The sequence below is a fragment of the Corvus kubaryi genome, unplaced genomic scaffold (genome assembly GCF_017639235.1).
Source record: "Corvus kubaryi isolate FWS band 111438036 unplaced genomic scaffold, C.kubaryi_AGA036_p1.0 37385, whole genome shotgun sequence".
In the NCBI taxonomy this organism is placed as follows: domain Eukaryota; kingdom Metazoa; phylum Chordata; class Aves; order Passeriformes; family Corvidae; genus Corvus; species Corvus kubaryi.
The window spans coordinates 16206277-16233261 of NW_024581127.1; the positions used below are offsets into that span (position 1 = coordinate 16206277).

The window sequence follows — 26985 nt, forward strand, 5'->3', positions numbered from 1 at the left end:
TACCATATATATTTACAAAAATAATTTTTAAAATTCTTCCTTAGTCAATGCTAATATGAACTTGCCTGCTATTTGGCATGGTAACAAGATTTGTGGTGGTGAGCAGACGGTAAAGGAGATCAAGGCGAGCAGACTTTTGTCCAGCAATTAGTGTCTTACACTTGCACTTTTCCCAGCAATCGCAGTAGGCTGTTGGGGATGTTCGTTTGAGCCTACAAGAAATAGAAAAGGTGAACTGCAACACTGTTCACTAACGTACCAAAATCTTTTCCACACAAGCTGAGGGTATTAGCATACATCCTTAGATTCCTTCTGGAGTTTTTTGTTTCTGATACTAGCAGAATGCCAAAACCTAGCTTAAAAAAGAGAAATACAGATTTTATATGTGGCAGCACATGACGTTTGTCATCCATGTTTCCTACACTTATCTTAAGAGGGCAGTTTCACAACAAAGCTTTTCATACTGCCATAGTAAAACTCATTCAAGATCATTTATTCTTCCCTAAAATAGCCTCCATCCAAGAAAGTTAAGCTGAAAATACTCATGACATGCAGTAAAATCTCAGTAACTGTTACAATGCTGAGAATATCTTTATAATAGTATTTGTTAGCTTATTATAGCTAGGATATCAAATGCTGTAATTTTTACACACTGTAACAGCAGCACAGAACACATGCAGCTTCAAAGCTTTGGGCTGGGTTGATCTGAGATTTTTTGATTGTTCGCTCACTTTTCCCTTTGTTACAGTTGATTTTTAAAAGATGAATATGCTACACTTCTTTCCAAAAATTCACAAGAATGATCTGTCATCAGGATTCATAAAACTAAGGGGGGGCACCCAAAATGAAAACACAGTATTAGTTAGATATAATGTTCTTACCATATTACGCACTTTAAGAATTACTCATTTACTCGAAACACTACAAAGTGGAAAGTACGAAACCGCTTCAGATTACTCTTTTAATTCTGACTTATTAAATAAATCTTATAGAGTAGACGCAAAACTATTTTATTAATCTTCTATTCTCTAAGTTTGGAACACTTCAAGCAACAGAAAAGTTTATTAAGTATCAGTAAACAGAGGAAACCACAAAATATTGATTCAATTATAAGAAACGGAACACAACACTTACTTGCAGTCATGTCCTTTGTGACAGACTCTTGCACATTCTGTGCAGCAACAAAGTGATTCCAATAGGCCACATGTTCGGCATTCAAATATATCCTAAAAAAAAAAAAAAAAAGGAAAAAAAAAAATTATGCATGGTTTTCTCCTTACAGTACTTGCAATTTCACAGTATTCCAGGTTACAATAAAACTGCACTTGTTTAAATTGATGCCCAAACTTATAAGTAGGTCAGTTCTAGAAAGTGAAACTTAGTTGTTAAGTTAGAATATTCAGTGTTTTTAAAGAGCTCTGTCCATCAAAATTCTTGCCAAAGATAGCCAGAGGGGAAAAACCACACCCAGTAACAACCATGTCCTGAGGAACACAGTCAGCTTTGAGACTACAGAGCAGTTTGGGGAGGCAGTAACTACACCAGACTTAAGTGTTACGGTAATTTAAACAATGCAATTAGTAATTTAAAAATCAGATTAGCAGACTAACACAATACATGGTTGAAACACGTTCCTATTTGCTTAAAAAAAAAAAAGCTTACTTGGTTAATATGTTCTGCACCAGTCCAGGTAAAACTGCATGTATCATTACAACACAAAACATACAACGGAGAGTCATCTGGATTTGTCCCAGAAGGACAAACCATTCCCATAAACACATCATCTTCTTTTTCACTGGAAGTTGCTTCAGCTAAAATAATAGAATAACGTGTTAAAAACAACCCCCAAAAAATAAAAAACCCACCAAAAGAATCCATTCTTGGCAGATGCCTGCCATTACAAAAATCTCATACAGAATTAGAAGTTTGAATAAAACCCGTTACAGCTTTTTGAGAAAACTTTTTGCTTGTCACATTATTTCTAAAAGAAGCCACTGCAAATTCCTAACTGAAAAACACAACCACTATCTCTTCCCCAGTTCTAAATTCACTAAATCATCATTTTGAAGGATTATAGACCATGTTCTTAAGAGGAATATTCTTGTCCCACACAAAGTCCTACAGAACTGTGGTGTGACAAGGTCTAATGTGTTTAAGTTTTTCCCTAAATTCAGTTTCATGCATTTCTCCTAAAAAATTAAATACCAACACTAAAAGAGAGTCACAAAATATTTGTTTGTATACAAGTCTTTTCAGGAACAGGATCTATCTTGGCATATCACTGTATCATACCAGATTTTTTCAATTTCAAGAAAGTAGTTCCATGTGATACATTTCTGCTACCAAAAAATAATACTTTAATCCACTGGTTTATAAAGCAATGAAATGCTGAAAAGACTACAAAGAACACAAAAGCAATAATATTCGTAGAAATCTACTGCAATATACTAACTACAAAAGAGGAAGATACTCCATAATAGCAAGATTTCCACAACGTGCAGCAATCTACAGTGTTAATAATGACTCTGCACACATGCCAAAGTTTAGAAGGAAACCACATACTAACAATTATTAAAACTGTTGTACCTTTAGCAATTTTCTGTGCAGTTTCTAGAATTGTAATTGCAGCAGGATATGCCCGGCCACTAACTGCTGACATAAATGGTGTCATGCCTCTTGCATCCCTAAGCAAAAAAAACCCCAACAGACAAGTTAAAACACTGAATTTTTTCATTATAACAGGAGACATAGGATGCAAATATATGAAAACTTAGCAATGCTGATCTTGTGCAAACAGAAAAACCACTGAGTGAATAAGCACTCTTATTTACTGTACTTCTGTGAAATAGACATACTTTTAAAGGATGGCAGGACAAAATACAGCTGTATTCTAACATTAGCAATTTTAACTAACAGGCCTTTATGAAACCTTTTTAAAAAGGCTTCTATGTAATTGATTTCAGGTAATATAACATTACAGAGGATAGTGAGAACTCCTATGAAAATCCTTACTTAGCTGACAGCAATTCTCGAAGATAAGGTTGTAGAACAACACTATCGCACAGCAATTTCAGTATGAAATGAGCATTTGCCTTCCGATCCTTTGATTCCACTACAGACGGCTCTGTAGAAGGACCTGTAGTAAGAAAAAAAATTGCAGAGAAAGTTTTTCCTCAAAAAATTACTACCTGCTAAAATCAAGTAATTGAGTAATTCACTGGGGTGAATAATTGGTAACTTGACTATTCAGTGGTTTCAGCAACACTTCACTGAAGTACTGTAAATTTCAGCTCCAAATTACATTACTGAAATACAGAGGGTAATCCCAATTTCATGCTAATTACCCTAGTTTTACATATTTGTCACTCCCCAGGTATGTTTTTACGTAAAACATAGTATGGTGCTTCGTTTACTTTCTGCACACTTGAGAAATTCTGCTTCAATCCAATCTTCATCTGATAAGAGGCATTTTCATATGCAGAAAGTCTGTGCAAGCAAAGACAGCTTTTAAGATAATTTTTGTTCTAAAGCATAATTAAATAAGCAGTATGTCCTCACCTGCTATTGTGGAGGTGCTGGGTCCTTGGCCGGTGCCAGTCGCTGCTGTGGTAAGAGATCCCACAGCGGGGGCCAGGATAAAATCAATGTCACCATCTTTCAGTAAACAGAACAGCAGGATGTATATCAATACATAAAACCATCCCTAACAACATGCTCTTGCTGCAATGTCTAACACACTGCAGGTTTTCTGTATTTAACTGGTAATCTTTCCCACAAACGGCCACACTCCTAGGTCCGTAACGTAACTCAGCATTACAAAGGAGACTTCCTAGAAGTTTGAGACCAGCATTGAAAAGACACATACTGGATTTAAAAACACCTGTTAAGTCTTCAATAAACTCTTAAAGCTATCTCAATGAACGCCTGCTACCTCAATGACATTAGACAGATTTCAGTGTGAGACTAAAATAAGTTATTCACCTTAAAAGCCATTGGTTCCTTTATCAAATCTCTCCTTATACAGTCTAATGTGATATATGAGCAGACTTACCTGGATCCATTGCAGGAGGATCTGGAACCCAGCTGGGAGGAGCTATTGGTGGAGAAACTGGGTCCTGGTGATCACTTGATGAGGCACCAGCTTCATGTCTGCCCAATCCAGCAGCTCTCAAGGATCTTCTCATCATTTCTCTTAATCTCAAGCTACATACAAAACCAAGGTAGAAATACTCTCATTTTCATTTATAATTAGAACATATTTAAGAAGAACTTCACACCGAAAAAGGAAACCAAACTCCTCTTATCTCCATTTTACTTCAGCATAAATAATGATGAGCCAAGAGGTATTTTTCATTACATTTCATTGCATCAGAATGTTTTAGCCTTGGAAGAGGAGTCATTCAGCAACACTTCAAGACAGATTTGAGCCCAGAACACAACCCTAGGCACCACAGCACTGCCTCTTGCAGGCAGCAGCTGATGGGCATTCTTACTGCTACCTGACATTCCTTTTGGCCCAAGCTCATTCCCAGGAGTGTTAAGCTTTTGCAAGGATTTGCTCTTGTTGCTACTCCTTTTTAAAATCTAAGTACAAGAAGAGGTTAATGATAGGATTAAAAAATGGGTCTTGATAGAATTTCTTTTTAAGGAATGTAATGATTGCTTAGAATGAAATGAATCAACTTAAATTCTTCCCCAGTAGTGTTATATTGGTGTCAGTATTATTTATCTGCATAAGTGACTACCTCCCTCAGAAATTCTCTTAAAACAACCTGGGCACTATCACAGTAGTTCTGTGATACTTAATACTTCTTGGCAAAGAATACTAGAGCTTATCTTCAAATTCCCTTTCCCCACAAGGAGGAACACTTCCACTTCACAACTGACAGACAAAGCATCAACCCCAGAAAACAGAATTAGTTTAGAAATATCACGCTATTAGTTCTCACACTAAAAAGGGTTCAAAAAACCACTAGAACTCTAGTTTGGTGCTTAAAGAAATGAAATTTGATTTTAAGCTAGCAACAGAGGCCCATTCTTAAACTAGACTGAAGGAAACAATTAAAAACAGATTGGTAGTTAATACAGAAATTAGCATACAGAAAAGAAGAAGAAAGCATTACTCAGTTTACCTTCTGCTGCTTGATGATCCTGCCCTATTTCCTGGACCATTACTTGACACAACAGAGATTGCATTTGCAATAGCTTCCACAGCTGAGAGCCTTTCAGCAAACGTGTTCCTCTCAGAGCGCTCTGCTTCTGAAAAATTAAAAAAAGCGTCAGTGCTAAAATTTTACTTGGGAAAATTTTAAGAAAGGAGTACAAAAAATGAAAAGTCACTAATCTTTTTTTTTTTAATGTTTAGAGAGACAGACTAGGTTTGTATTTTTTTTTCTTTTGGATGAGCTTAACAATGTTTCTGTACAAGCTTTCAGTATCATCAACAGACAAGGACCTATCCTGTAGCTGATTCCAGACACTTGGTGAGTCAAGGCTTCAAAAACAATGGTAAAAACAAAGAAAACAAAACAAACAAAACACAAACAAAAAACAACAATGAAGAAAAAAACACACAAAAACAAACAAACAAAACCACCAAAAAATACCCACACCCAAATACCAGACCAGGAGAAACAAACCACACTTCACAATGAGCATCCATGAAGAATGCAAATCTGTGGGCTTGTAATACATATGTATGAACATGCTTAGGAGAACTGTGCTATGAGTTTAAGAAAGCAGTACAACCCATTTACATCAGAAAGAGCTAGCATTTCTTCCAACATCTACAACTCTAAGCACCATAACACCTACAGGTTCTACTCATAATGTGGACTGAATTTTGTCAAGTGAGATACAGAACAATATTTTTTTAAAAACCCAGTTTTTGGTGCAAACTAGAAGGAAAAGGTGCATTTCTGAATAAAGAAAAGTATGTCCTTAAAGTGACTCTGATCGTTCTTTCAGGAAATGTCTCAAAGTTGCAAGGGCCAGTACTCACTTTCCATTCAAAGGCTTTTCAAACTGAGAGTCACCTTACTCTGCACACTTATTTTCACCACTGACAGTATTAAGGCCTGGATAGCTCCCTTTTATTCCCTTTTTTTTTTTTTTTTGAGTAGGAAAGTACTATTAGTATCTTTCACTCAAAGAATGAAAGAATAAGATAATCTGACAGCATGTGTCAGCTGTACAGTATGTTTGTATCTTTCTACTCATCATTACCTGAAGCAAAAGAGATCCTAGGTTTTGCTTGTTCACAAGCATGTGCAGGCCTCTTAGATAAAAATCACCTACTACTCAAAGCAGATAACTATTAAACACTTAGCAGTGAGAGAATACTTTTCTTGTGCCCCTAGCTACAAGTTGATTCGTAGCTGTAAGTGAACTGCTATTGTACTTGTGCCGTACTCCTTTCTCAGATCCACTAGTTCTCATAACTCACGACCCATCACTTCCAGACCCCTCACAAAGGGGTTCACAGCTCTTGAGAGTGATCCCTCAAGCAATACAATCACTCTCTGCAACAGAGGTTTCACCTGTTCTGGAGAAAGTAAACTGTAACTGAATTTTCACTGTTCCACTTGCAAAATTAGCATTTGTTTTTTGAGAACCATCAGTTGTAAATGCTTTGGCTTTAATGGGCAACTTGCTATTCTATTGTCTAATTAAATCTGTCCCAGTTCTCAAGGCAAAAAACCCTCAGTTTTTATGTGTTCAGTGATGTTAGCTGAAATTTAGTATTACAACTTTTTAATGATTTCGCATGCTTTGGACTTTCTTTTGGACATGCTTTTCCCAAGATCCTTTCTATTGGCAAGACTGAGAAGATACCAATTCACAGAAACAGAGCAGCCTTCCCCCAGGATTTGCAGGTCTGGGGTCACTTTTCCTGCAATTCATTTATCATTTATCCAACACTGCAGGAGGTATAGCAAAACTAGGCACAGGATCTGAGAGAGAAGGAGAAAAAAAAAAAAAAGCTTATCCCTGACCTCAGTATTTCCTTTCTGGCACTTATGAAGAAATCTCTATGAAGAAGAGTGAAGAATCTCAAGCAGGTACTAGCTGAGAAGTGGCACTATGTTCTGAAATTGTTAAGAAATATTACATCTGTATGTCTGGAATTGAAGCCTTTACTTCTAAATCAAACTTCTTTACAGTTCAAGAGACGACCATGTAACTCACAGACAGTAACATAAGTCACCACTGCCCTCCAGATGATACACAGAAAGTAAGTTTGTCCTAATATCCATCACTAACAGTTACAGTGGAAGCTAAATGTGACCTGAATGTAAAGAGATGAATCTCCTTCAAGGACAAGTTTTATGACGAAAAAAGAGAGAGGCAGAGGAGTGTTACAAGTCTATCATGTTCATGTTTTTCATTTTTCCAAAAGTTAAATTACACCCAAATGAAGTTACTGAAAAAAATGTCAAGGTTGCAAAGACAAGCACTCAAATTAGGAAAAGTCAGGTTAAGTTTGCCTATGCATCCTTATTTCAACTTCCTTGTGTGCTTATAGTAACACAATCTTCAGTTACACAGTTGGGTTTTGTTTGCTTATTTTGGTTTGGGTTTTTTGTTTCAGATTGTTTTGTTGCCCCACCCGCCCTGCGCCCAGCAACAAGACCCCTGCCTCAGTCAGTGCACAGGATGGACGACACACTGAAGATGAAGGGTTGTACAGAGAGCAAGCTGTTTATGCCTTGTTTGCTGCAACATTAGGGAGCAGTGTAGTAAGGCAGCAACAGCTTGGGAAGGAGGGGGGAAACACTGTAACATCGCTTTGGAAAACTGGAACCTATTTCTGCCACATCTATGAGCACACAGAACTTTGTGAAACAAGATTTTACAGATGATTGTGATACATTTTACTCATTTATGGACACCTAAAAGGTGCCCGACCCACAGAAATAATTAACATTCCCAGCACAACTAAAACTACAATTAATCCAGTTCTAGAATTCAGTGTTTTGAAGTTAACACCTACTCAAAATCAGGCCCTAAGCTTCTCAAACAGAATGCTCAAAATTAGTTAATAGCTTTGAACACAGAAAAACTTCAAGCTATAATAAAATTCCAACCAAGAGATGAGAAAGCTGCAGCATTACCCCCATTTTATAAATAGGGATACAAGGAACAATTAAGGTCTATAAATGACTAAAATTCAATGACAGCACCATACAAAAATCCCACAAGGAAGTTCATTCATTATTCAGTGCAGGGTTTGTATGGTGTGCAAGAGTAAGCAATGGGGCCACACACTGAATGATGAGGATAAAAAGAAATATTGAATAGCTACCCATTCGGTGAGCACCGTCCATCTTGTGCACTGAATGAGGTAGTCCTGTGGAAAAAATAGTATGACGGTGTAATTAAAGACCATTTCACAATGCATACCCATGTGTAGCACATGGGTAAACTTAATTCTGCCATTCCCTAACTTTTGAGTGCTTGACTTAGCAACCTTGTTCTGTTAACATGCTTTTTACATAACAGTATTTAACAGACATTTTTAAATGGTCTCAATAACTGGCATTAATAGGTCATTCTTCCACATTTCTTAATACATGTCAATGACAAGCAGCACTGCTAACTGAAGGTATTAACACATAGAACACTTCAAAAATATTAAATACCATTTCTCATAAATTTTACTATATAAAGGGGATAGCAGTGATACAAAGGTAGAAAAATACTTTTTTCATCTAAAATTAATGTATGAATGTCAGAAGCTTTTACAATCAATAAAAACAGCTTAGTGCTCTTAACTATTGAATTCTTATAAAACCTTATTAGAGTAATAAAAATGTTGCATCAGCACCTTTGAAAGGCCAAGACACATTTTAATACACATTTTAATACACATTTTAATACACCCATATATGAAGAATGCAGCCCTTTGAATGAATTTTCTTGAAAATTCATGAAAAGATTATTTTCAAAGTATTTTCATATTGTTGAGCTCACCCTCTTCCTCTTTTGTTTCCTTGTTGCTGGTTGGAAAGCATACAGATACACAAGCATGCAGAATATTACGGTTTCCATCACATCTATGGCCAAGGAATGTCTGCAGCATTTGTGGATTCTGATCCAAGACAACTGCTTGTTCAAGATTCATCAGGTATTGTCTGCAAGCCTCATAGTCACACCGAAGAATGTGCTGCATCAATGTTTGTTTCTGTACTCAAAAGAATAAAATATTTTAGAAATGTAAAGCACAAAAGGTAGATATAAGCTTCATAAACACTTCTGATTTTCTTCACATTTTGAAATTAATAGGAAGGTCTTCATCTCCAACACTGGCTGGAAGTTAGTGCAGGAGCTGTTCAGAACATGCATCATCTCAATTATAGCACTGTTAAAAACAGAGCTGTATGCATTCAGGCACAGACACGCAAAAGGAACGGAGCAGCAGAAGTCATCAGGCTCACAAAAGCATTCATTTGGCTTCACAGTTGGATTTTTAAGATAGATTACTTCCATTTCATAGCTCCATGTAACATGGGAAAAGTGATACAACTGAAAAAGCCTAAGGATCTACATGAACGAGTTCTAACCCAGTTCTTTCTAAACAAGTGATTTATGTGCTGGGAAGTGAATGATTCGAAGCTCTTGAAAGTCTGGGAGGTTCACCCCACAAACAACCAGCTTTTCCATAATGATGGAATACTACTTCACTGTGAACTCAGTCTGACAGGTACACAATACCTCGGGGTGGCAGCAGAGCACACAGCAGATCTAACTGCACTGCCCCAAATCACCGACAAGATTTTAGAAGTATGACATATAAATTCACAGCAGGACTACTCATACAGCACCACTGACAAAGACAGAACTCTACAGGTGATTAAAGTGAAAAAACCTCCACTTTCCTCTCCTAGTTTCCTAGTGCATGGTCCAAATAGAAGATTAAAAAAAAAAAAAAGAAAAAAAAGAAAATGTATTGCATTCTCAGGGATCTAACCAAAACAAGTTGTTGAATCCCTGAGAAAAACTGTGCACCCATGAGACAAATAAAACTGCACAGTGTTAGCAGATATGAAAAGGTAACCATTTCAAAATCAATGCTTAAAAAAGCCCTACTAATTAAAAGCCTGATACAGAAGTCATGTACTGCCCAAAAAGGATCTTTCACTTAGCAAATTTATTGGTGTTTTCATGTTTCTAAGAGAGTCTTCAGTTGAAATTAGTTTCTTTCAAATAGCGAAAATACAAATCAGTATCTAAACAGGAAGCTGCTTTAAGCATAACTTCACAAAAGCAAGAGGAAAAAAAAAGCACATAATTCAGTAGGCAGAAAAAAAACTTTACCTCAACAGCCATAATGATAATAGCAGCTTTCTTTTTGATGGTCGAGTTAGCAGGAAGATTTGTTAAGGAATGAACACCCATTCCAAGACTACTAATAGGTGGAAGATCAAGCCAGTCAGGGTCTCGTATCCCACCCATACAATCTTTTGCCATTGGATAGATTGTACCATTTCCATCTCTAAGAATAATAGGCGATTCCTACATTTGGGAGAAAAAGTTTCATTATGTCTCCACAATTTATAAATATTATCCTTCCCAAAACATCCAGTTGTTTTTGACTGCCAACAATTACAACAGTTTACCGAAGATTCTCATTTATGTCATTGACTCCCATCATTACAAGTGGTGCAACATAAGAGATGAGATTCCTTCTGCAAATGCCTGAAATGTGCTTAACATCATAAATATTACTAGAAGTATCTTCCTTAAGATATACATTCATTAATTAATATTACCAGTGAAACAAACAGAACCTATACTTTTAGCTTACTTAAATGCTCCAAATAAAGTCGAATATATTGAAATGAAACGTTCAAATTCAGTTATTTTGCAAAAACTGTTTCCTTCAACTATCCTAAACAAAGTATATAATCTTTGTGGAAGAGTTGCACAAAATCTCAATCATTTTTAGTGAATCTGAATTTTCACTCAAATACAGATTAATTTTTTTTGTTAGTATTTCCATTTATTCTCCAAAGTGGATTTTTATCTGACCCCGTCCCAAAACACAGCTAGATAACAAGCTGACACTAATCCAAGAACCATTCTGTCACCTTCCCCCCCCCTTTTTTTTACATTCAAGGTAGAGTTTAATTAAGATGTGCTTAAATAAGTTGATTGCTATTCCCCTTGTGCCTTCAAAATATTAAAGCTAGCAGCAAGTTTTTCATAACCTGTTTGAAAAACTATTTCTTTGCCAGAAAAGCCTTACAGAAGGCTGTACCATCTCATTCAAAGATGACAGAAGTAAGTGCAGTGAGGTTAAATGATTGAGACACAAAACCACAAACCTGTCCAGCTGTAAAAATAGCAACACTTCTCTCATTCTGACCCAGGAATGCAATGCTGCTAGTAGGGAAATTATTTTCCTGTTCAGCCTTTCCTGTGGCAAGATCAAATATGCAGTATCGAACCCAGTTCCCAGTTTTCAGAACAGCATGCACTCCTTTAAAGACACAGGAAGAAAAAAGTAAATGTGTTTTATGGATGGCATCCAATAAAAGAACTTCTAACTAAAGCACTTTCAAGAAATTACTAATATCAATGGAAGCACCTGTTTATGTCCTTTTGAAAGTAGGTGTTTTCCACTTGGATGAGAGACAGGTAATAAAGGAACCAACAGATATGGACTCACAGGCTCAGCCCTACTTACCTTTTGAATCTACATTTACTGCTAGGATCTCTGTTTTTTCAGGAATACACAGCTTTTTGGGTGTTCTTTGAAAACAGTCAGGAACTTTTGGAGTTCCGCCAGTTTTTACGACCTGAAAACAGATGTGAAATTTTAAGCTGCAATTAAGCACACATAGTGCTGACACTTCAAAATACTGATTATTTTCTCAATGTTTCACAAACACATACCTGCAGTTCATCTATTCTGAGCAGCCTACAGTCTTGGAGGAGAGAAGAAGGATCAGGATCGGAATTCGAACTGCTCTGACAGTTTGCATTATTGGAGGTGCCTGGAAATTTCACAGCAACATATGCACCATCCACTTTTAGCACCTACAGGCAGAACACATAAGAGTTTTACCAAAAGGCTGAACAAAATCTGATTTGCTTCAAAATAAACCAGACCTTTATCAGGGAGAGGAAAAAATTTACAATAACCAGTGATAAAATTACATAGCTCTTGGTCATTAGCTTTGTCATTTCGATAAAATTACTGATATTTAAAAATCTTGGATTTCCTAATGACTTCATAAGTAACCGGAATCATATCAAAGGTCCCTCCATTTCAACATCCTACATCCAACAGGAGCCAACATCAACTGACTAGAGAAGCTCCTACTGGTACTCCCCTGGTCTCTTTCCAACTTCCACCTCCTGGAAACAGCAGGACAACTTCATGTTTAATAGCCTGGATAGACCTTTTCTTTTATTAATTTGTGAAATCACTTTTGGAAATAAACACTACTCTTGTGGCAATGAATTCCAAACATTAGCCAACAATTCAACAACAACAAAGTCTACACTGACTTCTTTTTTAAGTTCCCATTAGCTCTTACACTACAAGACAAAGGAAAAAACTGTTTGTTTTTTTTTGGCCCACCATAAAATTTTGTGTGCTCCTTCTTCAACAGGACTGTACACAGTGGAAAAAAGACCTGTTAGTTTATGGGTCTGTTACCTGTTCTGTACACTCAAGGATGAAGTTCTCCACTCAGTCCCTTAGGACTGAAGGATACAGACAAGTCTATCCAGACGTTCGTCAAGTGTGTGTGTGTCTGTCCTTCTCTGGCCCCAAAGGAAAGGGAAGCTATTCCACCCCACACTGACAGAGTCATTTCTGAGACTGTAAGCCTCTCTAAAGAGTTGCTGCCATGCATATCTAAGCAGAACTGTCAAAACAGGCTTCCTTGATATAGGAACTTCTTGTGCTATCACCGAACAGCAAGGCCCTTTGAATTTCCAGTTGAGACCATAATTTTCTCAACAGGAAAACAAAGCTAAGGCAGAAGGGGGTGGGGAAAGGACAGACAATGTTTTAATTATGAGCAGAAATAAGGACTCTGTATGCTCTCAGTCTTCATCAAAACTAGATATAAGCAGCCATCAGTCTTTAATAAGCCCTAATTTCTCTATGGTTTCTACGCAGAAAGTGCTTAACAAAGGTCTAGATGTAACCAACTTTATCTAAAAGGTCTCCAACAATAAAAAACATCTCTCAAATTTTCAAGATACTGTATGTAAGAAAAATCCAGGCACTTCCATGTTTTCTCCCAATTTCTCTAGCTAAGAGCAGCCCAACAAGTGCACTAGAGAAAATGATATATTGACAAACCTTAAAGCATTAGCACTTCAGTGAAAATATAAAAGTTCAAGCTCTTTTATATTTAATATAGTAGTTCTTGATGCAATGCACAGACACCTTTGCAACTGTATACAGAAATAGTAGAACAGTCTCTGTACTGAAAATCTTAGGATCTAAAACGGGAAGGATAGTTAAGGACAAGAGGGACTTTCCCAAAGCTGGTATCAGAGGAAAACAGTGGTTTCAGCAACTTCAACTAGATCTCAAAATCGTCACAATGAACTAAGTTGCTCCATATTCATTCTGCATAAATGACCTAAACCTGATAATGAAAATTCATTGTGAACCTCCTCCTTTCAAAAATACTGCTCAAGGCAAATCTTACACTGACACACAAGTAAATCCATTAAGGATGCAAGTAAAATAACTCTTACTAACTTCAGCTGCCTTCTGTTGGACAGTTATTGATCCTCTTCTGGTAACATTTTTTTAAATCTATGAATCAAGTAGAAAACAACCAAATCTTTTCCTTTTGAGGAAAACCTTACTGGCTTTCTTGTTACTTTTATTTTTGAAAAGCATACCAAAGAACTATCTAGAGGACCTAATCCCTCCTAACATCACACAACAATGCCAAGGGAGAAAAGGGAGTATTTTCCCCTATATGGCTCCTGAGTCAGAGCAAAGATTTATTATAGAAAAAAATGAAAACATTACAAGGATTAAACAAAGAGATTTTCTGTAGTAATAAATGAAATAACTTTATAATAATATTAATGAAGCATGTAATTTCTAATCAAAATATTTTTGTTCTTTGGTTGCCTGAACATGAGATTCACCCAAATATTCTACCTATGCATATGTGAAAGTCAGTCACAACAGGTGAAACCCTTCACAATCTCACTGGACATGTGGAAGTTACTGCTCAAGACAACAAAATAATATTTTGGATAAAACCACATCTGCTTTTCTTAATATTGTGGTTCAATTTAAAATACCAGAATTTTTTAAGATTCATCACGTTTTACTCACAACACATCCACTCTGTTATTATCATTGTGTTATTGCCAAATATAAATGCAAGTCATACTCATCAGAAACATTCTCAAGCATCCCCAAAAGTATGATTTTTTTAAACAGTTAGCTTATCTAAAAGAAAAACCTTTTTTTTCCTCCTCCCAAAAGACAGTGGGACAGTGTATTTTATATTTTAGACAAACCTTGCCAACAGGAACATTCTTAACATCTTCCACAAACACAACTTCCCTAAGAGACCACTGTTCTTCATTCACTTTCTCCTCCTCTTTTGGGGCAGGAGTAGATCGTCGTCGCTCTGAGACAAAAAAGTTATAACCAAAAAGAAAGACTTGAAATACTTAATCAAAGCATCAAAATGCAATGTTCGGTCAGCACCACACCTTTCCCCCAAAAAGATTATCAGCAGTCAAACGTAGAAATTAACAAGAGGTTAACAAGAATACAACTTTAGGAGTCAGAGCTACCTAACAAGTGTATCATGTCACTTTCATGCATTTCTATGGACTTATAGCACTTAGAAAGCCAGTATGATATGCAAAGCAATTTTTAAAGATATTTAAGAAAAGTAATTAGAATACAATTTTTTTTAATTTTAGATAACACAATAATTAGAATACAAAAAATTAAAATACAAGGAACAAGCCCTGTTTTGGCGGGGCTCAGATACTCGTGCTGTAAGTAAAACGGCTGACACTGTGACACCATTCAGTCACCGCTGCTACAGTGCTTTATATCAACTTCACAAAAAGTCTGCTTGCCTACCACATATGGATTACTTGGTAAAATTCTAGAAGAATAGCAAATGAGGCAGAAAATAGCTATTTGGGCTAATGGCAATTGCAATGCAGTTAGATTTGCTGCAGACTTTATCTGAACAGTAACTGTAGTACACTCAGAATCAAATTTAAATACATAACATGGCTAAATTAACACTGGCAAGAACCTTTAATCTTCCAAGTCAAGTATATAGTGTAATTAATACTATCAACATATTTAAAGTAAGAAGCAGAGAACTTCTAAGCTAATTGCAGAGTTAACTTCAAACACTAGTTCAAAAGCCCAAGAAAAGTTGTAGTCAGTGAAAAATTACAGTTGAATGAACTGCAAAAGAAATCAATAGTAAAATTAGTGACCACTGCAGATCTGAGCATATGAGATTCTCAGTCACTGCACGAGGCCATTTGAGTCATTAGGTTAATGCAGTTTGTGAACAATTAGAAGAAAAAGCTACAGAGAAAAGATTTCTTCAAATCAAAGCATTTCTTCAAATTACAAAGCATTGTAATTAACATTTTATAAATGTATGTGTTTAAATGGAGAGAAAAAAATGCTTAAGGAGTCCAGTTACACAAATTCGGATGTAGCCTTTCAGCACAAGTTCTTCTTCTTCTCTGACTGCTTTTGTATGTTAGTAAAGAATGTCGTATTTTAGACATTTTCTGTATTAGATACAAACTACTGCTTTCTGCATTGACATTCAACTGCAAGGCAAGCTGTTCAACAGCAGCTTAATCTTTAAAGAAGTTTTCCAAAACAAGTTCAACTTCTGAGCTGCAAAGAAGCTCATTATCACATTGCAACTAAACATAACTTTATCTTCAGACTTCCTCTTGATCACCTCCTGAAAGATGCTTTTGATTCTGAGAACTGCTACGCTTGCGCAGATACACCTTACATCGAGTAGTCACTGCTTATACATTTATTTAACACTGACACCGATTATTCAAAGTCTATTACAAAACCTTTACCTATATTGCAGTACAGACTGAAAGACCAAAGGATTGTGAAAGTAGTACAGAATCACTGTAGAACTGCCTTTTATGGAAATTTCTTATCTACACAAATATTTTATGTTACTCTGAGCTACACATTACTTACTATATGGCATTGATGCACTGCTTGCTATTGAAGATGCATCACTACAAGTGGAAGCTGGGGATGGTGGAGGACCCATCTCAGTTTTCACTGGTTCCTGTTTGCTTTCAGGTCTAGAATAAAAGGTAGTACTTAGAGTGAAGAAAGAAAAAAGTGAAATCTTTTCTGTGACAATGGACAAAGTGTCAGTGTATCCCAGCATTGTTCCTTTAATAATACCTTAAAGAAGTAACTCCACACTTCTGAACAACCATCCCAACTGACAAGGCTATAAATCTTGATGTTGGGAACAGTGCAATGCTGTGTAATCAGGGATTAGCTTTTTAACATTAACTGAGCATAGGTACACTATTACAGAAAATAAACATGATGAGCTTCATTTGAGGGCAGGAAGAATTATTAGCTTTATACAGTAACCTGAAACTCCAGAACTGCTAAGCATTTTCAAGCTTTACTTGAAATTGTTTAAATCTGTTTTAAGAAACATTTAAATGGCAATTGTCAACCTGAATTTTTTTTTTTCCAAACTGTGGAGGGGCTGAAACAGATCTGTTTAATCTCATGAAGAGCCAGAAAACAGCCGGTTCCATTTTCAGCTATTAAAATAATAAAATCTTGGAAACTTTATGGAACACTGTAGGCAAGCCTTCATTTAATACTCTGCCTGCATTTCACATGTCCATAATGATTTCACACAACTGAGACACCTTTCCTGCAGTGAGTATTTCTGCACATCTAGCCAAGTTTAAAAGAAACCTAGTATCTTATAAAGAAGGCAAAATTTTCGAAATTGTAAAAATCTGACCTTCCTTTTCCATTATTATTCCCCAGGTCAAGAGAGTATCAAATAAAGGATCTGTGTGTACACGCACGCGTGTTCTCCACACTTACTTTGCCTCAGTAGTTTTGCTGGCTTTCTCCATGTTTTTCAAGCTCTCGGGGGACCGAAGCTGAAATCGACAGCTATCGTTCATGTTCCAAACAGATTCCATTAACACACCGACTTTAGGAATTCCAGCACTGATTGAAAAAGCAACTGCTCCAGCATGATAGAGGGGATTATTTCTTAAACACACCTACAGATAGAAATATTTATTTCTCTGAGAAAAATGGATTCTGCTGAGGGAAATCATATGTGCATTATTTTCTTGGTGACATATGTAGTAGTCAAAATAGAAAACTTATGGAATCAGGTGAAGAGGAAAGTCAGCAGTATGTACAGTATTTTTCCTTCCAGAAAAGGAAGCTGTTGTGCAATTCACAGCTGAAAGCAACAGTTTTAGCAATGAAACATATAATAGCAGTTTAACATATAATATTTAGATGCTCAACCACAAAAGGAAGAATTACTCCAATAACAGAGACTCATCACAGTGTCAATTAGAATGGTATTGGAATCAACAGAAATGTGCTCCCTGGGAAAGAGCTGTTTTGTCTCATATTAGTTCTAGTACTAATCACAAAAAAAGTCCTCTGTACCAGTTATTAGCCCTTTTGGTAAAGGCTTCAAACCAAAGGTCTATCACACTGCATAAATAAATCAAATCCAGACATTAATACTGCAGGTACTTAAATGCTTAATCATTTACTAAGCTATTTGTTCTATGGGGAATTGTATGTCCATACTTACTTTCTCTCAAAATACAGAATCAGTAGGTAAATTAAATCAGTAGGTAAACTAAACAGAAGTACTTTGCATGAGTACAGCTTGTTCTTGTGTGCAGCAATAGCCATACTTATAAAACAGTAACAACACTAACAGGACACAGCCATTTACAGTCCTATAATTAAAACATACTATTTTAATTCCACATTATCAATATCCCTTTTGTGCATAACTTTTTGTGATAATTAATTTTGCTGGGTTTTTTTAAGAGCAGGTTGTAAGCTCATCATATAGCATGGTAAAAGTGCCACTGGTGACAGCTGTACTTGCCTGGGTTCCAACAGTTATGTTTGGCATAGAGGAGATACCAGCACTAGACTTCGGCTTTTTATTTTTTGCTCTGGCCTTTTCTAGCATTTTCTTCCTTTGGCTGAAAGGAACTACACCCCTGTGGAAAAACGCATGTTATTTTAAAAAGGCTGTGAAAGAAAATCTTAGTTCAGAACTTTGAACAGTTTATTCCTTCTGCTTAATGTAATCACAATCAAACATACAAGTGTGTGCGCCACCTTCTCCAAAATCTCAAAGAACTGCAGAAACGTCATCTTTTTCTATATGTAGCCCCACTTTCCAAATTCATCTCAACTGCCCCAATTTACTAGGAGGAGGTGGAAGAGGCAGAGCCCACAAGTTATTTCACTGCCAAATGGCTTCCCTTCCAGTCTGAAGTGCTGCAAAACCTCTGTCGCAAGTGGTATACCCCAGTCACAGCTTTCAAGATGCAGGCTGCATCTCTGAACTTGAGGATTCCCACAACTAGTGATAACTTCCAGAGATTGCAAACTCTGGAGAACAAGATAAGCTTTTTTGTTTCTAAATTCTAAAAGCCTCACTTTCTCTCTGGGGACATGGCTGAAGGAGCCTGGGACTCTTACGACAGACATCTGCTGCAAGTGGGGGAAAAAAAGAACACTCCTTTTGTAATTGGATCCGCTCAGTTTAGCTGAAAATCATGCCTGCATACACAGTTAAGCATGCTTATTATTTTGATACTTCATGTTTTAGTCAGTGGCTTATACAGTTAAAAGCTTGGACTAAAGAAGCTCCTTCATGTTAAGTAAAACATGAAAAGCATCAGTCCCGTGCAACACTGGAAATTGAAATCCTGTCTCATACTACAGATCACTGTAACTAAGGGTATCAATAGTAACAGAAGCTTCTGTCTGCATCAGTCTGGTAACATAAAATCACCACAGCCCACATTTAACCAGAAAAAGACATATTAGTTCATAAATTACTTCCAAAGATTACATATAAATGCTAGTAAGTCTTTTTGTATTTTGCACCAATTATTCCAGTAAAAATGGAAGGTTCTAATAGCCAGTATCTCAGATGCTATGGCTTAGTAGTTTCTATACAAAGAGTAATTAAAGTGTGGCATGTCGGCCATGACACAATGAAAGGGCCAAGAACCAGAGAGGTGTAATTTTGGGATCTGGGACTAGAAATTAGAATAAAATATGTCTGTGTTTAAGTTTACAAGTCTAGCTACAAGTCTACTTAAATATTTTCCAGAGTTAACAGAATTTAATGAGAAAGCCGTTTCATAGAATTAATTTTCAATGCTCTGATTTCCAGCTCATCATTAAGTATTTAACTCACCCATGCCTCAAAGCCACTTGAACTTTAGGCATGGTACATAATGCAATGACTCCTGACACACCGAAAAATAATGCATGCTGCAATGCATTAGTATTACTCAATGAATTCACTTAAATTAGAAACTCATTTCAGAGCCCTTTTGGAAGCATTATTTTTGAGGGTTTGTTTTTTGCTTGGTTTTGTTTGGGTTTTTTTGGCATAGCCTTCTTAATCATCAAGTTGTTAGTTAAAATATTTTAACTAACATTTCACATTTTATGTTTAAAAGGGTTATATTTTAACAACTCCAGAGGAAGCAATTGATGTTATTTCCCTCTTCTTTAAAATATAGACCACAAATTAATAGACCAAATCTTCCAACAGAGCCAGAAAGAGGAACATCAACCTCATATGTGGGTAAGTTTGCTCCATATTTATAATCTGAAAAAGGCCCGAAAGGCATAGAGAAGATTATTATTATTCTCTGATCCTGTGTAGTACTGATACATCTGAATGCTAAAGCATTTAAATACATCTCCTAAAACAACGACCTTATTCTGTTAAAGATGTTATAATTGGATCCAAAAGCTTTAGGCATTAAAAAAGAGAATAAATGTATTTTAAAAAGGGAGCCTAAGCTCAAGTGCAGATTTCCCGAACTCAGAACAATGGTGGTTCAGTAGTTTTGCAATGCTTCTCAGAGTCAGAGACATGAAGACATCCAGAGCATCTACACTGTTGTACACAAACACAGTATTACTTACCACCAATACAAGTTGTTCTCTAGTTGAGCACACGTGTAAAGAGCACAACAATGTAAAGAAACAATCCGTTCTCCCTGAAGCTCCGAGTATGTCTGTGCAGTGTGTTCTAATTTAGAGGCTACGGAGCTTAAAGTTTCATCTACCCATGTAGCAACCTAACGGAGAAGGAAAGAAAGGAACAGAGAAGGTAGAGGAAAAAAAAGAAGTTGCACATCAGTCGCATCTTTAACATAATATTTACTGGTTTTGAAAGGGGGGAAGAAAAAAACACATCATAAAACAAAAAAGCAATTATACCCTTTGGAAATTTACCCCCTAGCATCTTTTCTTTCCCCAAAAGAGAGCTTTTCAGAACTGTTTTCCCCTCTATTTCCAGTTCTCCACATTAACAAAAAAGGTTGGGGAAAAGGAAAGAGAAACCTGTCAAAAAGTATACGGATGTGTTGGTGTCTTTACCACGTCAGTTTCAAGTTTACCCTAACTGGACTGAAAAGCATATTCAGATAACTTGCTTTACATCACTGAAAGCTTCAATGTCCTTAATTTTTCTACTAAATCTATAAAGAACATTAACAAGCTTCTCTATTCTCAAACCAGTGTCAGTTTCTACTGTAACAGCAAAAAGTCAAGTGTTTCAGATAATCAGGTAAACCAAGTATCTTTTCACTGTTTCAGCTGTAAATCTGACAGGTTCCTTTTTTAAAAACTTTTTGCATTTCTACAAAACACCAGATGGAGAAGAAAATAAATGAATGAGCAAATGAATTTAAGTACTTTCAAGAGCAGATAAAACTGAAGAAACAACTTCTCTATAATATACTGCAAGCAATTCAGAAAACCCAGCTTTGTCAAACTCAGCAACCAGCAAATATTTCATACCTTGTTATTTTCCGTGGCAACAGTTGCTCTAATACTATTTGCAGAGAGCAGCACTATCTTTTCATTGGTTAACCCCAAGAACATGGCTCGTGGATGATGTAGCGAAGGATTCTTTGGAAACAAAAAATATTTCAGATATTCAAAGCATATAAATAATTCTGAAGGGAAACAGTTAAAGCTATACAGTACCTGTGCATTTCTGTAAGGCTCTGATTCACTCCACTTCCATTGATAGAGTTCTCCTTTACTGCTAACAGCCACGAGCTCAGAATATAGAGCTCCAATAGAAATGAACTTTGTTCCATCCTACAAACACAGAAATATGAAGTCTAAGACAACAGTATTATAAATGCATCTATAAAAACACATACATGAAAAAAAAATGAACTTGGAATTGGTTTTTTTCCAGAGCACCCATGAACGTTGATCCTGAAAATAAAGATATATCCAGATTGTCTCAAACTCAGCATGTCCCCACACACAAAGCATCATTGTTTCTGATGAAGTGAAGGAAGAAAGAAATAGATATTATTTCCCTGAACTTCAGTAATAGCACATACATGGCAATTAACTTGGACAGTTTATATTAAGAGTTTACACAGTGTTTTAAGAACACAACACTGCTCATAAAATTAAAGATGAGAAGATCTCTTGACTTGCAACACTGAAAAAATAAGTTACTGCTTGAAATTCTGGCTGTTTGAAATTAACAAAAAAGCAACATAATTCCATTATTCCACTGCTAAGTATAGCCAGGAAGGTATCTTGCAAGCTACCCAACACCCAAGAAATCAATTAATCGCATTTACTGGTTCATCGGTTAATTCTTATCTTTCACTTCGGAAAGTAAATAACTGCAAACAATGTCAAGTTAAAAAAAACCAAACCAACAGTATACTACATGTCTCAATAATGCATCATTATAACCCGATACGCTGGAAAAGTTACTAATTATTCATTTTTCCTCTCGCCCTTTTCTCCTTTTTAACATTTTATCAAAACTCATCTGGTGTCTTTCTACTACTTACATAGCATCACTTTGTTCATTTGCTTCATCCTGTACCTACACGGACCTCACAGGTCTGTTTTCCTCCCTCTTAGATTGGGTTCAATGTTGCTGCAACTATGCACAACCTCACTTTTGCAAATTCCTGCTCCTCCTTGCACTGAAATGGATCTCAAACTACAGAGAATTTAAGTGATTTCACAAAGCATTAAATTCTGTTTACTGAGAAACATTTGTAACATTTCACTGCTCCTCAGCAAGTGCAGCTATAGGACAAACATGTTCTTTCTGAAGTTCCTTACTTGTAGTAAGTCAAATTTTTCTTCCACTTACAGCTTTACAAAAAATAAAAAAAAACCCCCAACTTAAACTAGTATAAAATCAAATGCTGTCTTCTACAGCTACAGATCTGAAAGAGAGGTACATGATATCTAGTCTTCTCTGTAGTGGTTATCTCCCAGATCAGTATCTTTAACTGACTCTCAGATACACCATGTTTATGTACTTCAGCCATCTGACAGGAAACTGAATTCAGTCAGCCAATAAAAAAGCCCCACCATCCTGTACATCTTCTGTCCCCTAAATTAGGAGACTTTTTGCCGCAGAAGTTTAAAAGTGGAAACATTTTTAGTTTCGTAAGTCTGGATTTACACTATTTTTTTACTGTTTTCATGCCCAGAAGTGCGCATTCCAAAAGGTGTGAGTGTGTCCTTGAGTAACACAGGATTAATTCAGTACAGCTCTTACCAAACACTCAAATGCTCACCAATATTTTGGGAAAAAGAGAAAAGCAGCAGAAGGACAGAAGCAATCACAAGCAATTCTCTTTTATACCCTGATAAAAGGCTCTAGAATTAGTTAAATCATTAGAGAACTATTTTGCTCTGGAGGGCATCTACCAACACAGTACAGAAGTAACACAAACACTAATCCACAGCATGATTATTAATACGTGCCATGGCATAAACACTGCACATTTTGAGAAAGAACTGTCATCAGAACCTACTGTAGTATAATGAGATACATCTCTACTTCATCAGCATAGATGAATCTTCAGAAGTTATCTGGCCTAATGCCTCAGAGTTAAGTATGGAAAGCAATTAATTTTTGCTCCAAGACACTCTCATTATGACTTTTCATCTTGCCAACATATTTTTTATAAACAAGCAGCTTTGTACCAGAAGCTGAGTATTAGAGAGACCTGCCAATCAAAACTTTTCTCTCCCTTCCATCAAAATATTAGCAGTTGTGACCTAAGTGCTCCAGGATCAATGCTACATTCACCTCCACAGGGCCATTCAATCAACTGCCCAAAGATGCAGGAACAACACAACAGCTCTGCTTCTGTAAACCTGAGACTCCTGTTCAACTACAAATTTTGATTTCAGACCAGAGAAATTAACACACTTGAAGATGATGCAGACCACTGACAAATTCTTAGTATCTCAATAGCTAAGCAGAACATACCTACTTGAAAAAACTAAAGGCTTGGTTTGCACCTCATTACAGTCAAGCAGGGAAAAACCAGCCATACTTGCCATTACTACAGCGTGGCTCTGATACACATGGCACAAGGCTGACACAGAGCAACTGTAGACTGATAGCACTACTAGTGCAACAAGACTCGAAATAGCAGAAGAATGTACTCACTGACTTGGATTCCTGAGCAGTTGATGACATTTATTTGGTGGAGAAAACCAAGTACCTGTGCAATATGTCTATACACCATCAGTCTCAGATTGTGGGTGAAACTGATGCATTTGGGAACACTATCAGCTTTCCAAATGTTTCACACATGCCTCTCAGGTCAGTACTTCACCTCCCACAAACAAAAGTTAACCACCCTTATCACAGCCTACTACAGTTCTGCCTCAAATGCTAAAGGTCAAAATAATGAAAAATGAAGGACAAATATTTGCAAACATGACTGGTTCTTTTGTAGTGGTTTATTGTGTGCTTTAACTTGCCCCTAGCTTAACATTTCAAGACCTCCTTCCTGTTTTCCAAAATGGAAGAAACATCTGAACTGACCTCTCTGCTAAACCATCTCCCTCAGGATTTTCACCTTGAAGAATTTCTGTTGGAAAATACTAAAAAATTCATACTGGGGCTATAGTAAGAAAGACACAGAACCATTTCTTATCAATGTTCAGCTGAAGGAAATGATGGAAAGTTTAATTACTTTTGGATAAAAATGGAAGGCCTTTCCAGTAAGACATCTTCATTTAACTGGAAGCCCAGAAGCTAGGGTTTATAAGAGTGCATATGCAAACAGGTAAGTGGGAAGCAGTTCAGCATATATAAACTGCACAGGCATACAGTTAGATATCACAGCAAAATTTAAAAAAAAAAAACCCACACCAGTAATAATGGCCATAGTAACATTACCAAAACACAGATGATGAGTCAATATCCCAAATCTAAACTACGTTTATTCTTTGATGTTAAATTCCTGAAATGTCTCTCTACCCAAGCTAGATTTTCTCATTCAAAGCTAGCGGGACAAAAGCTGCCAACTTTCACTGACAGAGAAGTTCAATGCTACTAGATGAGGAAAAACAAAACAAAACCAACAACAAATCCAAAAACAAACAAACAAAAAACAGTTTAAACACGAAAGATCTGGTAGAGAGCAACTATTAGACAAACATTCTTTTTAGGTCTCTTAATTTCTCAGTTTAAATGCCCAAAAGAAGGCAATAGCATCTATAGGCATGCTGCTGTAAGCCGAAATAAGCCTCTATATTCACCTCCCTTCTCAAGCTATTTAGATTTAGTCTGAAATGAACAGAGACACAGAAAAAGGAAGTGTGACAGATCAAAAAAGCAACCTCACAGATCCTGCAGACAGACAGAAATGGGAACACCAGATCAAGTCCATAAAATTTGGTCTAATAAACATAGATGATCCTTCCATTCTTAGGAAGCTTTTTGGTTTGGTTGGTTGGTTTGGGTTTTATTTTATTTAGGTTTTTTAAAAGTCATCTCCCCAAACATATAGGTAATCCATAAAGGCAATGACTACAGATATTCAATTAGCAACATACGGCTGGTTTTTCTACTACTTTTATCTCCTGTGGTAATTACTTCTTGCCTTGAAAATGGAATTAAGGTTACAAAGAAAACCAGCTAATCAAAGCCAAAGGATTTTGAAGGAGCAACCAAGTTACTGATCAACTCAAAACACAACTGCAAATAAATGCCAATTTTTACCACTGTAGTTTAAAAGCCCAACCCATTCAAACTGAAAGTATCTCTAGGAATAATAATGCTTATCAAAAAATGTTTCCTTGATGAAGTATACTTAGATTGTTTCATGAATTTCCTACTGCCAATTAAATGCTTTGAGCACCCAAGTAAATGAAAGAAAGAAGAAAAAAAACCCCAAGCCTTCTGGTCTACAGCAGTGTCTTGAAAATACACCGAGAAGAAAATTAAAACAGTAGTAACAGAAGTGCAGCTATAAGGATGTAATTAATTATGTATAACTTACGTGCATAATAAGGAATATGCTTTATTACCTTATCTCACAAAACTAAGAAGTGATAGTCAAAAAGGAAACACACAGTATTTATTTGGGAAAAAAACCCAGATCTGTTGCACTGCATGCAAATAATAGATTAAAAAAATTCCATACCTTATCTGGCCACCACTGCAAGTCTTCTCCTAAAGAAACAGGACTTTGAACAGGTGTATTCTTCTTGTCCAGGTTTGGTTCCCCTTCCTTACTTGTTGAGCCTCTTTCATTATCAAATGAGGCTCCATCAAGCCACCTTCGTTCACGCAAACGTAAAACGGACTCACGTTCACGCAACAGCTCAGAGTCTCTCTCTAAGGGAAGAAGGAGAACTGGTATGCAATTGGGTCACACCAGTGGGATAAAAGTAAGCCACTCTCTAGTAAAGACCCTTCAGGATGCAACTAACAGCAGTTAAATCTACTCACACAGATTAAAAATATAGTCCTGACATGCAACATTCAATATATTAACTCTTTCAAAATATGTACTTTAGAATTACTAAACATAAAATAAGCTAGAAATAAAGGCTTACAGTTTTGTGCACTATGAAAAAATGCTAGCGCAATTTCACTTACATCGTAAGAGGCCAAATACATTTTACATTGCTATTTAAAGTTTTCTAGTACAATATGCACAGTTCCGTGGTTTTATCAATGTAGTTACAATAATAAAAGAATCTTAAGTCTATATAGTCTGTCAGATATCTTTATGCAAACCAAAAAAGAGTTTTTATTAGAGAGTTTCGTAACAACTTTCCCAGAAAAACAGTAATTTGAAAAGGTTAAAGAAAGCAAGCATTAAAAAAAGCTCTCATACATGTTTGATAATCCAACCCCTTTTGTTTAAAGCAATATTCCAGGATTTAATAGGACTGGATTTAATAAATTAAAGCATATCTGCTTTGAGTAGATCAAATGAAAACTTTTCAAGAGTCAGACAGGTTTTTAAAAGGATCCTCATAGAAAATGTTCCTTACCAAAATGCTTCCCCTCCAATTGGCCTATAAACTGTCTAAAGCCAGTACTCTGCAGTTCGCTCATGCAGAAAAATTTTTTAAATCAGGTAATCAAACTAACTTTCCACGAGTCAACTATGCATGGAAAATAAGGATTACAAAATTCGTGGTAACGTCTTATATAGAATAACCTTAGAAAAGGAAAAAAAAGGAGGAATTTAGAAGGAGTTATGTCAGATGCTTAATATTCGCACATGCACATAAATGCATTTAACCTATGAAGTACCTCACTTATGCTCACAAAAATCAACTGAAATTACATATACGAGATGACTGCATTATTATATCATAGTGTCAATGGATTATGCCAAGTCTTGGGCTTTTTGCTGTATTAGACAAATGGGAGAGCT

The 26985-nt window shown here is 36.3% G+C and overlaps 1 protein-coding gene across 10 annotated transcripts in view; it reads right to left on the minus strand.

Annotated features, from left to right (window-relative positions):
- Positions 1-26985, minus strand: part of UBR5 (ubiquitin protein ligase E3 component n-recognin 5) — an 81368-nt gene that overhangs the window by 22042 nt on the left and 32341 nt on the right. For 5 of the 10 annotated variants that reach the window (XM_042036103.1, XM_042036108.1, XM_042036102.1 and 2 more), the window contains 22 exons: positions 25738-25949; positions 21284-21400; positions 21095-21205; positions 20216-20370; positions 18141-18258; positions 17096-17280; positions 16208-16317; positions 14512-14624; positions 11899-12042; positions 11690-11801; positions 11328-11482; positions 10318-10515; positions 8974-9184; positions 8306-8350; positions 5133-5259; positions 4052-4203; positions 3559-3654; positions 3013-3136; positions 2587-2684; positions 1663-1811; positions 1135-1226; positions 66-212 (listed from right to left, as the gene is read on the minus strand). In XM_042036103.1, the coding sequence (XP_041892037.1) occupies positions 66-212; positions 1135-1226; positions 1663-1811; positions 2587-2684; positions 3013-3136; positions 3559-3654; positions 4052-4203; positions 5133-5259; positions 8306-8350; positions 8974-9184; positions 10318-10515; positions 11328-11482; positions 11690-11801; positions 11899-12042; positions 14512-14624; positions 16208-16317; positions 17096-17280; positions 18141-18258; positions 20216-20370; positions 21095-21205; positions 21284-21400; positions 25738-25949 (2971 nt within the window). The remainder of the gene's footprint in view (positions 1-65; positions 213-1134; positions 1227-1662; positions 1812-2586; positions 2685-3012; positions 3137-3558; positions 3655-4051; positions 4204-5132; positions 5260-8305; positions 8351-8973; positions 9185-10317; positions 10516-11327; positions 11483-11689; positions 11802-11898; positions 12043-14511; positions 14625-16207; positions 16318-17095; positions 17281-18140; positions 18259-20215; positions 20371-21094; positions 21206-21283; positions 21401-25737; positions 25950-26985) is intronic. The other 5 variants (XM_042036109.1, XM_042036104.1, XM_042036106.1 and 2 more) reach the window with 4 other exon arrangements.